Below are 18,817 nucleotides of genomic sequence, written 5' to 3'. Positions count from 1 at the left end.
GCAGTATGCTTGATATAAAACATACAATAATAAAAGTTGACTGAATGAAGGAGTAGAATTTTTAAGTTAAACTTTTCTGGCACAGTTAAATCAACATAAGGAAGAAAAGAAGGATATGACTCAAGTGGACACAACCTGGCCAAATGCTCAGCTGGGGAGTATGGAAGGCAGACTCCTAAGAAGATCTGTAAGATTCCACTCTGGAGTACTCCCCCTGCCTTGAATGTGTATGTTGGGGGGACAGTGAAAATGATAGGATATGATTCCTATGATCAAGTTATTAATCAGCTGACTTTGTGTTAATGAAATGGGAGATTAGGTTAAAGCCTTAAAACGGTGACATTATCCAGGAAGAAAGGAAGCAGCCAAGCTGTAAGCCCTGTCAATGGGAAGGGTGGGTTCTACGAGCTGGGGACATCAGTCCTATTATCACAAGGAACTGAATTCTGCGCCATGGGAATGAGCCTCAGCTGTGAGCACGGCCTCAGCTGAGCCCCGGCTTACAGCTTTGTGAGACGAGGGCAGAGGATCCAGGTTAACCTGCTATTCCTGAACAACAGAAACTATGAGACAACTCTGTGTTGGTCTAAGCTGCTAAATTTGTGGTAATCTGTTCTTCAAGAGCAGAAAATACAAGGAACGTTACACAACAAAGCTGTAACATTCAATTCTGCATACCCATTATATTAGGAAGACTAATCCTGTTACTAAATCAAGTCTCCCTTGTATTTCATTTGTCTTCCATGAAATCGTTTCTTAATGAAGTCCTGCCCATCAGATGCATGGATTAGAGCAGCAAGTAAATATCAACAGTGAGTGTGTCTTTCTTACTAAAGTGGGTTTAACTAGCTTTCCCAATAATAGATAGCATTAGAAGCAATGATATTAATTACTTTGATCATGAGGTCCAGGCAAACATTCATTTTTTGAGATGGGAAAACCATTTGCTCATCCTTGTGTTGGCATCTGGGGTCATATTCTCTCAGTGATACTAAATACACCCTCAAAGTTAATGTTAATAATAATGACAACTGGTTAATTGTTTTAGTTTTGAACCTTGGCTCAGAGGCAATGATTCAAAGGTTGCAACCAAAGCAGGAAAAAGATCCTCTCTTATGATGACTGTCCTTGTGGTGCCAACTAGAACAATCTAGACAAAAGCTGATGGAAGGGAAAGGAACTGTGTACAAAGCTTGCCTGGTTTCATGCCTTTTGGAGTCTGACCTTCAACTGGGCACAGCTGAGTTACTGAAAGAGGAAGTCCTATGAGAAAATGATTCTGCTCCTCCTTTCTCTCTGATTTCTTCTTTCTTGAAAAGAACCCAGTCTGGACCCAACTTTTAAATTTTTTTCCAATATCTGCCAACACAAATGCCAACACCAGCATTTTAACGAGGGGAGTTACCACGGGGGGATGTAAACAATACATGCACAGTGATGGCGGCCACAACACAGGGGAAAGAAAGACCCAGACACAGGCCACCAGTCACTTGCACTTCATACCATGGGGAGCAGCCTGCTGTAAAGAAGCCAGGCTGGCTGCAGGACAGGGCAAGGGAGATACCTGGGGCAGGGGTGTCCTGCTTCAGCAGGCCTGGGCCTTCCTTCTCTCAGCACTGTGCTCAGCTGGGAAAAGCTCTCTTCATCTGGACTTTCTCTTGACTTTATGTATTTCTATTAGGCCAGAGATACAGTTTGCTGGCTGACATTCCTATTTCATATTCCACATGACCCAAAACACAGTGAATGAAAGAGAGTTTTGGAGGTGCCAGGGAGCTTTAAAGAGGTCTGTGAACTGTAAAGACCACAGTTGTGAAGACAGACACAAGTGTAGGTAATGGAGCTGAATAGTCTATAATTTCTAGGGTGGAAAAAAAAATGAAAAAGCAGAGAATCTGTGTGTCTGATAGACAAAGAACTCAACTACAGATCATTAAATGGTGTATGACCATGACATAGCTAGTGCTCTTATAATAAAAATCATATATCGGGATTACATTCAAGAATTGAAACAATGAATGATGAAATCTGCATTTATAGAAAATGACTAATTTAAGGTGAGCTTCGGATCACAAAGGATGTCCATACACTGAAAACTCATGCATTAGATCAATTATCAACACCACTTTCTAGAGTAGATGAAAGATAATGACTAGCACTATCTTACATACTGGATAGCAGAAGCCAAAGAAATCAAAAGGATTTGCACAAATTCACCAGTGTAGAGAGTAGTGGGCCTAAGACTATCTGCTCTATGGTTTTAGTTTTTGTCCTAAAGGACTTTTCTATCCATGGTTTCAATTGGATTCTTTGAACTCACAACTCAGGTCACACGTTAGTGTCAGAAAACTTTAAATCTTGATTGAAAATCTGGCCCATATGAGACCAGTCCCTTGCCCCTCCATGCCCAAGGGACCATGTCTTCTTCATTTTTGTGCCCCTAAAATTCAGCCCAGAGTATGATACATGGTAATCTAGTTATAAACATTTGTTGAAGCTAACTAGGTGCCCTCTCCGCCAACATAAAGTGTGGCAGAGATTCCCAGCTCTCAACTGGAACCATCTTTCCTGAAGAAAAGATGTGATTGCAATACCTGGTTAACCTTCTACGGGCTTATAGTTTCAACCTATTCCTGTGAAAGAGGCCACTAATGGTATGAAAACAAAAAGTCCTGCTTCTTCTGTCCCTGTAGCTAAATCATCCTAATTTCTCATGCAGAGTGAGTAGCAGTGGTCATAAAAATGATCCCATCCCCACACTTTCCTGGAGTTGTATAAAACCCATGGCTATCGACGCTTGCAGCCTTCCTTTCCCTGACCTTTCTCAGGCTACTACTTGGCTCAGCCTTGAACACAGTGACAATGGAGCCTCTGGAGAGGGCCCGCTTGGATTCTAACCCTGAATCAGTGGTTCCCCCCAAAGGACAGGCCTCTCCTGGGGACTCACCGTGCATCCAGGAACCGGGAACGCAGGATCATGACGGCCTCACACGTGCTCTGCTTGAGCTGCATCTGGATGGAGCTGAACTTGCGGTGGATGATACTGACCATCCGTTCGATCTCCTTTGGGGAAATAGGCCTGGTCCGGCTTTGCTCTCGCAGGAGGTTCATCACATGGGTGGTGAACTCATTACATGCCTGGAACGGAGGAAGACAGACACGCGATGTGGTAAGGGTCCTTGCTGTGAGGCTGTGCAGGTCTTTCTAGAGATGTGTACAGGTAAAGAAAACTGGGCTAGCTTGTGGCATTTTGTCAAAAAAAAAAAAGAAAAGAGATGACTAGAAACCCCTTTCAGCCCATTTGATTATAATTTTCATCACTATGTGGATTTTTTTTAAGGGGAGAAGAAATTTACAATAGGGAATCTGTATAGAAACAAATTCAAAACATGACTTAGAGGATTTAGGAAATACCTCTGCAGAGAGAAAACTCTCAGGTTATAGACCAATATACTATCAGCTCTGGAAGTGAAACTGGAGATCATTTTTCCCACCTCCTTATTTTACAGTTGGGAAAACTGCCCAAGAGATGAAGGCCCACATCAAAAAGCAGCCTGAACACTCCCTAAACCCAGGCCAGGGGGTCTGTTCTTTCCCAGACTCTGAACTTGCTCCTTGGAACACCACTGCCCTTTCTTTTAGTTACTATTACTTACTATTGGAGTCTAGTTTTCTTAAGGGACATTCAGTAAAACATCTACTCACACTTAACTCACAGCAGTGTTGGAAAACTGTGGAAAATTTGTTAGCAAGAAAGGCAAGCTGATGCTCTGAAGGTTGACGAACTAAGGACTCAAAGTGTCCAACTTAATACTGCAGAATCATGTTCATTAATGCTCAAGCTGCACTGCTATTGTTTTTTACAACACAAAGCTCTTCACAGCTGTCAGTTATGTAGTAACAGTAATACATTCACTGTTAATTTCTCGAAATCCTTTGAGGTTTGCTGGCCAAAGATACATCAGCAGACACACCCAATGGGCTGTATCTACACTGGGGGCTGGGAAGCCTGGTTTTTGACCCTGTCTCCATGAATATGTGGGCAATTGCTTTCACTACTCAGCGCCTTGTTTTATTCATCCAAGAGTGGATTTAATCATTCCTACCTCTTTAGCAAGGCCAGCAATCCTCACGCTCCTTGTACAGTGAGCTGTGGATGGAGTAAATCACTCATGTGAGCAGGGCAGCAGCTAAGAGCACAGACCGCCTGCGTTCACACCCTGCCCAGGAACTCACTTCACTGTGGGGCTTTGGTTAGTCATGCAAGACCCCTGTGCCTTCTCTTTCCTATCTGCAAAATGAGGACAGTACCTCAAAGAATGTGGTAAGGACACGATGAGTTACTGTGTGTCTGGCCATATAGTGTGTCCTTATTATCTTTTTAAAGTATAGGTAACTAAGTAACCCAGCATATGATCACAATGGGGCAACCCTCTCCAGGCTTCAGTTTCCCTCGTGGTACAAATAAAGGAGGTCACAAATAGCTTCTTTCTATTCTGCAGGTATATATATGCTGAAGATGAAATCCACAGAAGATCAGGTCCATAGAGCATTTTGCCCTTACTATGAAAAATTGCTACATAAACACAAGATCTTATTATAAGCTTCATCTGTCCCCAACTTAAACAGCCCCTTCACCCTGAAGCTGTACAACAAAGGGAGGAAAATAAAGCCTGGCAGCGAGTTGGCTGGAAGTCTATGAGGCCTTGGAGAGGGATGATGGGGAGGTATGCTGCAAGCAACCCCCGCTGGGCTGCAGGCCCTACCCGCCCCCCCCCACCCCAGACGTGGTGGGGGTTCAAAGTGAGGAGGGGCTGGACGTGAAGGAGGTATTGTCAGGCGCACACCCTCTCTGCTGGGAAGCCACAGTACTCGGCTAATAATGTGCTTCATTACGGTGAATAAAAATACTCACAATATCTGGTGTTTATTCAGGGCATTGGATGCTGGGCCCCTTTCTGCTCTGCCCTAAACAGACAGTGGAGTCTTTTCACCCACTGCTGAGGTGGAGCAGGGCAGCTGCTCAACAGCTGCTTGGGAACACACAACAGACAACACACAGGAACTCCAAGTCCATTTAGATGGGCAGAACACAATGATCCAGACTCTTTCAGGACCTGAACTACTCAGGCCTCCTCCTCAGCTCCCCAAGTTCAGCACCTTCGGAAGCTGCACTACTCCGGTGAGGCCAGGTTCTCCCGATGGAATGGGGAGTAGGAGTGATTTATTAATTAAATGGAACCCTCGCAGGCGGAAGGTTTCTGTGACGAGGAGACTGCTGAAGACTGTCCTAAAGACAGTCACTTTCTGGAGCTACCCCTCCAGCTGCCTCTGGAGACATCCCGGGTTCCAGGGCAAGGGCACTTTGAGGAGCAGCCGACCCAAGAGAAGCTCTTCACAAATCTTGCTTAGTATAAGCAATTTAATCCTAGAATTGAAGCTTCCTTCCTGTACTCTCTTCAGCGCATATTCATCTCTAAGTCTTTCAAACTGGATTTGGCTGCCAATTTCAGCAAGGAATATGACTGGGATCTTAAGACTTCCTTGGCTGTGAAAGGACTACTTAACCCACCCCAGTTCAGCCTTGGAGACTAAGCCTTGTCAATGTCCTGGCAGCATTACTTACAAAAACTGAAGAACTCTGCAAAGCTACAAGAGTATCTTTTTTTGTTGTTTTTTTGAACAGCACTTGGAAGAAAATTCAGTTTTCTGATAGCCTGGTTTTATCTATCAAAATATGCCAGCTTTATTTTTTAAGCTAGTTCTTACATACCTCAGCTACCAAGATTGGCTGAAAAGGTGTTTACTGACCCTTTTTAATGAAGAAAACAATTTCTTTCCTTTCTTTCTAATACAAGTCACTAGAAGCCTTCTTTATCTCATAACCTCAGGGTGAAACAATGGCTGATTCAGGTCTTTTTGGTGGGGGTTGGGGGAGAGCACATGACGAGTGGGAAGGGTGAGGAGGGTTACTGTAGTTAATTACTGGAGAGCTAACTGATGCTCTGGTTATCTATCATCACCAAACTAAAAACAAAACAAATCAAAACAACAGAATCGACTCTAAATAGTCAATCCAGCAACCATCTAGGTATTATTAAGAGACTGACATTTTTACTAAGGTTTCCTATTTTTTAAAAAGGTCCTGTGAGGAATGCTTACAGAAAAAATGAAGAAGATCTATCTTTCAGACTTACTAGCTAGAAGGTTAATGGCATAATTTCCTCACAATCTGCCATTTACTCTAATTAACAATACAACTAATATTAATAAATTATTAGGCACACAGTGTGTTAAACAGTATTCAGTTCCTACCCAGAAAATGTCCAAAGAAATAAGGAAATAATTTCTTAGTACTTCTTAAGAATAATAAATACAGACTACTACTACCTTGACCTAACTTGATCCCGCATGAGACTGAACTAGACCTGCCTGTGAATGTCTGAGGGTCTCCTGAGGAGGCGTGGGTCAACAGCGGCCTGCCGCAGGGATGGGACACTGGCGGCGGCAGCAGCTGTGGGAGACGCATGTTGGCATAAATCCTCCTGGAGGTCGCCATTAACCCCACCATCGAGCCTGCAGACTTCAGGACTGGGTCACTCCGGACCAAACAAGTAACAGAGAGGGAGTACAGCCCCACCCATCAGCAAAATGGATGCAGTTTAAGTTCCCAATTTCCAGCATTGCTGTTATTCAGAATATGTAGGTGTCTATGAGAAGTTTCTTAAGGAAAGTATTTTTATCACTAGTCTCTCTTAGAGAGCTTCAGTCTATTCCATGAAAGTACCAGAGAGGACAAGCCAGTTATTTCGCTGTCTACAGACACCCACACTTGCTCCATATTAAGTGGAGCTGAGTGTTGCTCCAGTAACAGCCTTGGGCTATGGGTCCACATCTAGATTCCAGGGTAATCTGTCCCTCCTTGGATGTGTGACCCAGATATACCATCTGACCTCTCTGACCTCCATTTCCTCACCTGTATCAGAACGGAGAGGACGGCATCCATGAAAGTGCTGGAACAAGTACAGTTAGGTTGACAAAAGTGCTTTAGGCATTTTGGAAGAAGATGGAAGAGCAACAAGGAGGGGTTAGATCAAGAAGACAGTCTGTTCTTCTTTGTTGCTGGCAACCTGAGCTACAAAGAAAGCTAGTTTTTAACACCATCCAGCCTAATACCCATCTCAGTTGTAGGTTTGGGAGGAAGCCACACTCTGTGCCCCTGGAGTTTCCTGGTGGCTCAGACGGTAAAACATCTAGTTGCAATGCAGAAGACCCGGGTTCGATCCCTGGGTTGAGAAGATCCCTTGGAGAAGGGAATGGCAACCCACTCCAGTGTTCTTGCCTGGAGAATTCCACGGACACAGGAGCCTGGTGGGCTACAGTCCATGGGGTCGCAGAGAGTCCAACACGACTGAGCAACTAACACAGCCTGGAAACCAGGTCTAGATAGGTGGTTATGCCAGAGACCAAGCTTAGTGGTGAAGGTACAATGGGAAAAGCACGGCAGGGGGGAACCAAGTGGCTAGCTAGGGACCTTTACAGGAAATGTCCCCGTGAGTCTTCCCAAACTATCCCCTTGGTTGGGGCAGGCTGTGAACTCTAACGTGATGGCCCAGGCAGGGAACGTGTCATGGATCCACCAGCTTACCTGAGCTGAGCCTCTCCTGGGGTCTGATAAAATCTCTGCAAGAGTCTACATCATGATAAGAATGTCTATTCTTCCCTGAGAGGGTCGAGGGTGATGATCCACAGGTTCTTACCACAAAATGACTTTTGTTTTGCTCCCCTTCACATCTCCCTACACCTGTCCTGTGGCTGAAATTCACCACACTTGGCTTCCAGCTTCATAGTAACCTTCTTCCCTCATAAAAGAAGAAACTCTGTAGAAATCCATTTCAAAGGTAGATAGGAGTGCAATAATGAAACTTTCTCCACTTTAAATTTTAAAATGCCCATTTCTATTTTAAAATTTATATATTCTATTAAGTTTGCATTTGCCTTTTACTTAGACTGTCCTAAGTGGATGGTACAGGGTCTTCTACTTTTTGATTTTTTTTTCTCCTTCTTCTTCTATGATTCTTAAAAAAGAAAGCAAGCCAGAAATCTAACAATTCTATGGAAGCACATTAACTTAGAATTTCAGGAAAATGTCACATCCAACAATATGACAACCAACTAATGTCAGCTAAATAATGGGAGGAAATCCTGATGTTAAAGGACTCCTAGTAAAATAGTGTTGCTCATACTGACCAGAGGAAACAATATTGACATTTAAATTCATGTGTGTGTGTGTGTTGGGGGGGGCTCTAGTAGAGAGGGGTGCTATTAGAATACCATACAACATCTATATACTGTTTTGTGACTTAAAGCCTTTCTAAACTTGTCCTTCATATGATCCTTTTATGGCTCTCTGAGAGCTTAGGCTCCAAATCCACAGCTCTTTGCTGAATACTACCAGCTACTGAGGCACAGAATGTGGACCACTGGGTCCCACAGACCATCAGCAGCATGTCAGGGCTGGGAGTCAACTCTGTCCACTCCCAGGGGTCCCCTGAGACCCTCTACTTTTTTTATAGAGGGAGATGCGTATCATATTACATACTATATATGAAAGTCAGAGTATGATGGACTTCCATTTGAACTAATCTGGGTAGAGTGAAGGAATTTAAGGCCAGGTTTTAGTATCCGTTCCCATAGGCTTCCATGAGCACTGGGTCGTGAGGCATCTTCCTAATTAATGAGCCAGAGGACCCTCCTCACCCCTCCCCCGCCACCACCAAACACACACACACACACACACACACACACACACACACACACACTTCCCCAGCTCACCTGGAGGCTCTGCAACACCGAGAGCCCCAGAGCTGCATGCCAAGGGACAGTGCTCTGGAGCGCCAGGGACTGTTTCTGTACATAGACTCAGTTTCCTAAAATCATCAGTTGAATCTATTTTTTAAACTATTTTTTAAGTGATCTTGTCTCCAGTTTGCCTGAGCTTTCAACATTGGAGACCCTGGACTTGATGGGCTCAAGCTCAACAAGTGGCTCTGGGGAAAGGCCAGAAACACTGGATCCCGGATGGCAATCTCCAGGAAAGGCTAAGTGCCTCGGATCCCTCCTAGCTCAGAGTTCTTGATTTCTCCGCCCTGCCCTAAAGGGCTAGGGGGCCCAGACCCCACATGGCTGTGAATACCTGCTCGTATTTCTCCAGCTCCGTGTGGTAGATTTGTCTGATCTGTGAGAGTTTGGCTCTGTAATCGGAATGCTCCACTGAGTTGTCGGAACCGGCGCCTCCAGAAGCCGCCGCCGCCGCTGCTGCCGCCGCGGAGCCCCCGCCCTTCTCCGGCCCCGCCACCCCCTCGGCCAGCAGCATGTTGTCCAGCCGCATCAGCTGCGGGTCTGTCGGCTCCTCCTCCTGGGCTCCCCGGATACTCAAAACTGCAGGGAGATACAAAAGAGGGGGGAGGTGTTGACAGTAACCCAACGGAGTAACATTTAAAAACAACAGGAAACTCCCAATGTATGATTTGGCTGAAGAAGTCTCAAATCACTTAACAAAACGGCACCTGAGCAATGGGCGTGAAGAGGGCTGGAAAAAGAGAGGGATGGGAGGACTAGAAAATGCAAGGAGAGTCTGATTTGTTCCTGAGATTAATTATACTCCTCTTATATGAGGTGCCTAGAATAGTCCAACTGATGGAGACAGGAAGTAGACCTGTGGGTACCACAGGCTGGGAGAAGGGGGGGATAAGGAACTAGTAATGCATCCGGTCCCATCACTCCACGGGAAATAGATGGGGAAACAGTGGAAACAGTGTCAGACTAGTTTTGGGGGCTCCAAAATCACTGCAGATGGTGACTGCAGCCATGAAATTAACAGACGCTTACTCCTTGGAAGGAAAGTTATGACCAACCTAGATAGCATACTGAAAAGCAGAGACATTACTTTGCTGACTAAGGTCTGTCTAGTCAAGGCTATGGTTTTTCCTGTGGTCATGTATGGATGTGAGAGTTGGACTGTGAAGAAGGCTGACTGCCAAAGAATTGATGCATTTGAACTGTGGTGTTGGAGAAGACTCTTGAGAGTCCCTTGGACTGCAAGGAGATCCAACCAGTCCATTCTGAAGGAGATCAACCCTGGGATTTCTTTGGAAGGAATAATGCTAAAGCAGAAACTCTAGTACTTTGGCCACTTCATGCGAAGTTGACTCATTGGAAAAGACTTTGATGCTGGGAGGGATTGGGGGCAGGAGGAGAAGGGGACGACAGAGGATGAGCTGGCTGGATGGCATCACTGACTCGATGGATATGAATCTGAGTGAACTCCGGGAGTTGCTGATGGACAGGGAGGCCTGGCGTGCTGCAATTCCTGGGGTCGCAAAGAGTCGGACACGACTGAGCGACTGAACTGAACAAAACTGAATGAACCAGTAGGGAGTTACATTTTGGGAAGCTGAAACAGTTCTTGAAATGGATGGTGGTAATGGCTGCCCAGCAATGTGAATGTACATAATGCCACTGACCTGTACACTCAAAAACAGTTATAATGCTGAGTTTTGTTATGTCTATTTTACCACAATGAAAGAAATTTCAAATCTATAAACAAATTATAACAGAATATAATTTTCACTTTCATCCCCAAACTGCTAAATTTTAACTCAAGGAATAGCGTTTCCTTTCTCATTTCTAGTTTTACATTTTCTGTGAGTTTGTTATTACAAAGTTTTTACACTCAATGACTTTATGATATTGGATCAGCCTAAATTTTCATTTCCAAAATAACCCAAGTCAGGCAAATTCAGTTAATTTGACTAAAGTGTGAAGACCTCTCCCCTGGAGTAGGGATTTCTATTTTCCAAAATTGAGATAAATTTATTCCGGGTGGTAAGAGCTCCGTCCTGGTACAAACAAGGGTGAGGTGCTTTAAACAAGCTGCCTCAGGGATTCAGAGAAGCTGGGGTTCTGATAGGATGAAGGAGGCTTGGCTCCACGAAAGGCTCCTTTTTATTAACCCCCCACGACCATTTGCAGGGGATGAAGGGGTGATTTGGACTGAAAGAGATCAAGTGATTTAGCAAACCGGTGGAAGAGCTAGGCAGTCTCGTTTTACTACCGCCATACAACCTGCCATAAAGTAAATCACTCATCTAAACCCAGTTTAGTCGTCAGCAGCCAAGTCTTTGTTGAGAGTGAACACGAAAAGAGTATCCAATTGAGAAAAAACAAAACTGAGGGCAGAGTAGGGAAGGAGGGATGTAACTAAAGGCAGAGAAGAAGCAGACTCTGCTCGTTCGAATCCTGGGGGTGGAGATGCCAGAGTCCAGGGGCCTGGGTGGGACTATGAGCGACAGCACAGCACGGAGTCCAGAGCCGTTTCTGGCTAGGGTGCATCTGGTGAGCCCCACGGGGACAGTGACAGGTGCAGCCGTCTCTCGAATCTCAGCAAGGCAGCCCCACGGGGCTGTGACAGCAAAGGTGGATCTGAGCTCAATCCGAGGGGACATGGAGGCGTTCGGGGCATTCCATCACCTATAATACCAGCATAACTGCTGGCTGTGCCCACATGCTCCTGGCTTCTAACAGGCCTGACGAGAAGCAACCTTGAAAGTTGTTTCAAAGGAAAGCCCGAGTCCTGTGCTAAAGGAAAATGGCAGCATCGCTTCTGTGAAACACGAGGCAGTCAAGTGGACAGTCAAGCAGGTGGACCGGGGCGGCAGTTTAAAGGCCGGGGGGAGACACATGTACCCCTTGAGGGAGTGAGGAAAGAAAGGAGGAGGCAACAGGAGGGCGTGGGGAAGGGAGTGAGCTGCCAGGAAAGAAGGATACAGGCACAGCCCACACTTCAGGACCCAGGCTCTCCTCTTGCAACTGAATTTTTAATGTTCTGCTGCACTAAAATAAAATTGCTTTACTGGTGACAGCACAGGTTAGAGGATTGTGGAGTTTAATTTTGTGGACATTTTCCCAAGGAAATCCTTCTTTTGTAGACTCAGAAGACTTACATGGGAAATCGTCCCCCTGATCTCAGAATAAGAAAGATTTAATCATGTTATTCAGTTCCTTGAACTTATTTACTCAAATCTTCAAAGTCCTCAGAAGAACATATCACCATTAACAAAGATTTCCTTAAGAAAGGAAAGGAATGCTGCAACCGTTTCCTGAAAACCAGCCCCTAAAGGTGTGGGGTGGCGGGGAGAAGAACGTGGCCCCCAGGCAGATGGTGTTGGAGCCCTGGACCTCTCCTTCCTCACCTGTACAGCCCAGTGAATGCTTTCAGCAGAGGACATTAGTGTGGGGGGGTTTATGGATGTTTCCCCAGTGAATTTCATTGAATGAATTTTAATTGCTTTATCAACAAAATACCTATGTGTCATTTAAGAGTGAAAAAAGAATCACCTCTGAGCCATTTGGTAATTGTGGCACTTTTACTGAATCATTAAAAAAATTGGTGCTGGGGCAAAATTTGACACTACTCCACTCTCTGGAATCCCACGACCAATACGCTCCAGAAGAGGCCACCAACCTCGGCCGATGGGAAACCTCCTCAAGATGCTGAGGCTGGTGACATCTGAGCCGGGCCGTGACGCCTCCAAGCGGCTCTTCCTCATCACTCCAAAACAACTCTTCCTGACAGATCCAGCACTGACCGGTCTCAACAGTGGTAGCAAAGTAAAAGAGAATAATGTCAGCTGGTGAGGATACACTTTCCTGGGGCTACCTGCACACCGCCTTATCTGAGGTGATGGTAAGGACGGTCAGACCTGTGCCTGAGACCAACACACTCACTCCACTGACTTGTTCTAGCAAAATTCCATTTGTTCTGAAAAGAATGAGACAGAAAAGAGTCAGGCAGACACAGAACAAAGTGCTGGTGCTGATTCCTCCAGGTACGAGGTAGGGGACCAGGTGGTCACGTTACTACTAGTACTTCCCATGTGCCCAATATTTACTTCAAAGAATATTTTCCCTTTCCAGCCCTTCTCAGTTGCATCCACATCCATGCCTCACTTTTTCTCTTAAACAATCCATGGGAAGCACGAACTGTCCACACAAAGTCTGCACACCTACCTACTTAATATTTTTCTTGATCTTAAAATCTAACTGCTTTTAAATGAAATAAAGGAAATGCTAAAGCTGCCAAGGACACTGAAAGGAGACACTGTAACCCCCTACCTACCAAAGAAGTCCCAGGACAGTCACAGCGGGTAAAGGGGGGGAAAAAAAACACACATACACACACAGGAAAGGGTTATCCTTTTGCTTAGCTTTCGTATCATTTGATGAATCCTGAATACAAATACTCTCTAAAAAGAAATTTGGATTCACTAGGATTTAATATAATAGGTTTCCAAATGTGGCCAAGAAGGAACAGGTATGATAGAAATGAAATGCATCTTGCTTGCAGTTATCCTTAGAGTTCAGGACACATAAATTGGCCCCAAACCAGAGATTTGAAGAAAATAAAAGAACAGAAAAAATAGGAAAAACAAACCCAACAGTCCTCTCCAAATTATACTCCTCAAATTATACTCAAATCATTATGAAAACAGAAATTTCAGAGTATGTATCAGAACCACTACCACAAAAACTATTCATACACACACAACATAAACAAAACAAAACCTTCCTCTTCTACTATCTAACACAGGAGATTCTGGTTCTGAGGGTCTTGGGCTATGCATGTGTGCTGCGACGAGGCCCGGATGGACCCGTAAAAACCCGGCATGGACAGATCTCTGCCCAGAAGGAGAGGATCTGAATGTACCACTATAAAGACGGGCGTTGGGATTCACTGATACAGAAGGCTGTTCAGCTAGTGAGTTAAAAAAAAAAAATCCCACCAACATTAAATAAATAAATGAAAAGGCCGATATGTCTAAGCCAAAGTGATGCTACCTATTTACTGCTTGAAGCCAGCACTCTGCCAAATAGGAGACAAAATGATTATTTAAAAGCTCCTTTTTTTATCTCTGTGGCACCACGCAAGTCTCAAATGAACCTTTCACCAGGACACCAGAGATGTTAACACTCATCCTCCAAGATCCAATTTCAACCAGCGGAGCTGTTACCTAATCCAGCAACCATCACATGTGATCAGGTTCCTGCTTCCCTGATGGGCGCCCCGCAGCCTCCCTCGCCTCCCCCCCTCTTTGCTCCCCAGCCCAACAGCTTTTACTCGGGTTTAAAGGGAAAAAAACCCCTGTTTATATCAGTACATACAGGATTTTAATACAGAGATTTGTACACTTCCATTGCCAAAAATAAAATCAACTGCAGTGGATTTGCTCTGCAAAGAGGGTCACGCAATAATATATTTAACCCTTTCGGTCATCATTCTTAAAGGAGTTTCCTTCTCACAGATCTAACCCCTCATGTAAGAGACTGGTCAAGACAGGTGAGTGACGTACACAGAAATTGTCACAGGCCCTTTAAAAAGCATCCGATGTCACCATCTACCTTGCTGCCATCACTGGCCCTGGGGTTAACTCTCTGGTGAACCGCCCAAGATAAGAAGGCTGTCACAGCACAGTCAGGGCTGCTCTCACAACTGATCTCCTGCTGGTCTTTCTTTGTTTCTTCACACGCGGAGAAAAACAAACCAAACCCAAAGGCAGCTTCAAGATCCTTGGCAGGAGGGCAGCAAGCGGGTTGTTTTGTCCTTGGCTGAGCCCTGACACCGATCCAGAGCAGCTCCACACAAAGCCCACTAGAGGGCACTCTTTCTTCACCAAGGACCGGTTGTGCTAGGTGGGCCGCTGTTTTCAGTCCCCAGGTTTTTTAGTGCCCGGGTAAGTGCCCCTGCTGAGATTCATGCTTCCAGGGGTGCAGCAGGCAGCACAGGAAGACAGCTTATCTACTGAGAGGGTCGTCTTCAAATCTGGACAGCAGTTCAGGGACCCAAAGCTGGGCTGACAGAGAGAGATGATGGACAGTCAACAGACAGGTGGTTTTTTGGGGGCTTCCCAGGGTGGTGCTACCGGTAAAGAACCTGCCTGCCAGTGCAGGAGACATAAGAGACATAGGTTCGATCCCTGGGTCAGGAAGATCCCCTAGAGGAGGGCATGACAACCCACTCCAGTATTCTTGCCTGGAGAATCCTGTGGACAGAGGAGCCTGGAGAGCTGCAGTCCAAAGGGTCGCAAAGAGTTGGACGTGACTGAGCGACTTAGCACACAAGCAGACAGGCGGTTAGGGAAAGGGCATGAGGTGTTCCCAGGATGGGGGCCCTCATGCTTTCTGGCCAATTTCTTTGCTTGATTCGAAGGCACAAGACTGAACCTCCATGCAGATTTTCCAGTCTACGAACTGGTCTTCAATACATATGACCAGAAAAGCTGGGATAGTGAAGCTCTCCCAGACTCAGCAAACCCTGCTCTGCCATCTTCCAGGGGGCAGAACTTTGGACAGAAGTATGGGACAAAAATACGCTGTCCTTGCATTTTTTAGAAATAGAGCAAAGTGCCTGCCTCCTGAAAATATCACAGTTAGATGTTTTATTTGTTCAGAAAGTACCTGTGCACAATGAATTGTATCACCTTATGGAACATGAAGTCATATTACAAACTTAGATAGCAGGTAACTGAAGATTACAAAGGCAGAGTAATTTCCCCAAAACCAAAGCAGATGGGACAAGCTACAACTAGAATCTAGGTCTTTAACTCTTACACACTTTATCCTTTACTCTAACATTAGGATTCTGTCACCAGTGGTAATCGGGTGGATGTGCTTTCAATTCTGTGTATGTGTGCGTGTATACACACACATGCACACAATGTCTTTTGTTGCTCAGGTTGTGGCTGACGTGCAAGACAGAAAGCAACCAGGCACAAGTTGAAGAAGGGAGGAAGTTCTTTCTACTGACCTCTTGATTTCCTTAAAATTTCCTGGTCTTCTTCAACTACTTCTTTCTGCCAATAGGACCATCATGATTAGAGCCATTGAGCCTTGTGATAGAATGCCCTCTTCTCTCTCAGAAAAACCCACTTACCGCAATCTCATCCTATTTCAAATCTCCATTTGAAATCTCCAAGAAACCTACCCAGATAGATAATAGCTAGAAATGACTGCCCTTGCCACTGAGCCACCAAGCAAGTATTAACGCTATCTACACCACAGACATGGAGAAGGTGATGGCACCCCACTCCAGTGCTCTTGCCTGGCAAATCCCATGGATGGAGGAGCCTGCTGGGCTGCAGTCCATGGGGTCGCTAAGAGTTGGACACGACTGAGCGACTTCACTTTCACTTTTCTCTTTCATGCATTGGAGAAGGAAATGGCAACCCACTCCAGTGTTCTTGCCTGGAGAATCCCAGGGACGGGGGAGCCTGGTGGGCTGCCGTCTATGGGGTCGCACAGAGTCAGACACGACTGAAGCGACTTAGCAGCAGTAGCAGCACACCACAGACACAGCATATCTCAGAGCCACCACCGTCACACCTGCCACCTCGCCAGCAAGGCTGCGAGCTTCTGAAAGGCTGTGATGACCTGTCCTCCACCTATGTATCCCCCCATGACCTCACAGAGCCTCTGGCACTGAGGACCTATTTGAGCATCTCCTAATGTATGAGAAAGAGTGCAGTGAGGACCTATTTGAGCATCTCCTAATGTATGAGAAAGAGTGCAGGAGGGAAGCCTGCAGGATGAGCTCTCCAATGACCCCTGTGTCAGTTCACTGTTTGTAAGGCAGTCAGCTCCTTAGATATTCGCTCTTTCTCCCTCTGGTCCAGTTATAGTTTGGACCAGAGTTACCTTCTGTTAGAGGCCCTTTCCCTCTGTCACCTCTTCCACCCCACTTCAAAAATCTGTCAAATCTACACTGTCATTAAGCTAGAGCCTCAGAACCCACAGCCTGGCATGTCCCCAGCAAGCCAACATTATCCATGATGAAGGCTCTGAGTGTTGGGGAAGGCCTGGCATGTGACTGGTACCTGGGGAGGAATTCCTAGGAGGGCTGACAGTGGCCCCCAGGGAAGGGGCTATGCATACCATGTTACCCAAAGGAGCCCTCTGCGGAACGCTCAGTTCACTCAAAAAATCACTAACTGAGCACCTCGAAGGAGCCGGGAATGGGGTGGACGCTGAGATTTCCAAGAAGCCCAGGGTTAGACTCCTCCAGTTCCTTCAGAGTGAGCACATCAAGTTGCCAGAGTAGGTGGAAAGCAAGCAGAAATCCCGGTGGACACATACCCTCTAATACTTCCTCTAGTTTCTTTCATTTCCCACAAGCACAACTGCACTCACAAATCATAAATTCCAAGCTTCTGCTGCAAAACAACTATGACATATTTTGATTCTTCTGAACGGGACCAAAATCTGATGTCAGTGGTTTGAAGCTTAAGGTACTGTGTCCTGATATTTTCCAGTACCAACCTTCTCGTTTGTTTGATGAAAAAGGTGTTTTGTGCATTTTGAAAAGAGTCTGTCTATCCAACAAAGGGAAATGACTAACAATTTGATTTTTTGAATTTTACAAGCCAGCCTGAGAGATGGTTGCCAGTCAGAGTTTCTGGTGAGCATGGGAGAACCAGTGACCACCTTAGTGGAGACCGTCCAGGGCAGGCAGAGATCTCTGAGGCAGCTCAGATGAGAAATCCAAGTTCCTGGAGTCTTCAAGTGTGAAAGCCATGCTTAGACTGCCAGCCATCTGTGTGCCAGCTCTTGAGACCCTCAGGGACACCAAGGCTGGGATCCGTGGGTCTAGGGATTCTTATGACATCACCAGGTCTTTAGACGTAAAGATAAGATGTCTTCTAGCCCTTTCAACCTTCCTTGGTTTGTTAGGCAGGTAAACCAAGCAACAGGACTTGAGGGCTTTAGTCAGTCAATAGCAAGACTGTGAGATTCCTCAAGCACTGCATCCTGCAAATACTCACCAAGCATCTCTTATAGTGCCAAGCACGGTGCTGAACTTCAGAATAAACTGTGATCCAGAAAGGACCTTAAGGATACATTCATGTCTTCATATCTACCCACCACCACTATGTTCAGGGCTTTATGAAAAGTTTTAGGGCAGGAGGTAAGCAAAAAAATATATGACACTCTTGAGATGGTTTTAGCTTTTTTGTTGTTGTTTATATTTGGGGGGTTTTCTTTAGAGAAACATACCATACTTTTTCTTGTCATCTCTTTTTCTGAGCCAGGTTGCAGTGGCTCTGGTCACATGCATTTTCTACTTCTCAGGAAACACTCGGGCACGGATCCCGATCACACGTCCCCTGCTTGGCACATGGAGCCTCCCAGGCCAGCTGGCAGAGAGCAGGCTTATGTGCTGGGCAGCAGACTCCTGCCTTCCTGGATGGGTGCCGGCTGCCCGGGTGAGGGGGCATTGGTCCTTAGTAACTTTAGCTTGGACTGCTGCTGGGGTCTTGGCTTCAAGAATGGCTGCAGAAGTTGGGAGGAGGGTGTGACATCACAGCAGCCTTGGCCTTGACTACCATGCCTGGAGGTGTGAGAGAAGAACAGCTCCCAGGGAGGGCCAACGCAGGGTGCGAGAAGCCAGGACGGCACCTGGTAGCCCGCGATGCAAGAAACAGTTTCCTACTCAGTTGTGTATAAAATGTGTGAGAAATTGAGAGCCACTGGTTGGCAGCTTGCTGTGCAATCCCAGAGACACAGGCTTCTCTCTACAACGGTAGTTTCTCAAGGAAGTGACACCGTGGGGAAAGCAAGAGAGCTTCTCACCGTTCTCTTGGATTCAGATGATAACATCAATTACGCACCTAGCACATTGCTGGCAAGTGCTAATTCTTGACAGATTTCCTCTCCCATCAGAATTCAGCATCCTCCCAAAGGGCAAGGATGGGCCTAAGCCCTC

At 45.8% G+C, this 18,817-nt stretch overlaps 1 protein-coding gene across 7 annotated transcripts in view; it reads right to left on the bottom strand.

Moving 5' to 3' along the window:
• PBX1 (PBX homeobox 1) overlaps window positions 1-18,817 on the bottom strand; it is a 336,948-nt gene that overhangs the window by 92,790 nt on the left and 225,341 nt on the right. For 6 of the 7 annotated variants that reach the window (XM_042257198.1, XM_042257206.1, XM_042257209.2 and 3 more), the window contains 2 exons: window positions 9,197-9,441; window positions 2,948-3,138 (listed from right to left, as the gene is read on the bottom strand). In XM_042257198.1, the coding sequence (XP_042113132.1) occupies window positions 2,948-3,138; window positions 9,197-9,441 (436 nt within the window). Of the gene's footprint in view, window positions 1-2,947; window positions 3,139-9,196; window positions 9,442-12,526; window positions 18,363-18,817 lie in introns of those variants that run through there. The other variant, XM_027977650.3, reaches the window with a different exon arrangement.

The sequence above is a fragment of the Ovis aries genome, chromosome 1, assembly GCF_016772045.2.
Source record: "Ovis aries strain OAR_USU_Benz2616 breed Rambouillet chromosome 1, ARS-UI_Ramb_v3.0, whole genome shotgun sequence".
In the NCBI taxonomy this organism is placed as follows: Eukaryota; Metazoa; Chordata; class Mammalia; order Artiodactyla; family Bovidae; genus Ovis; species Ovis aries.
This window is presented reverse-complemented; position numbering and strand designations above follow the sequence as displayed.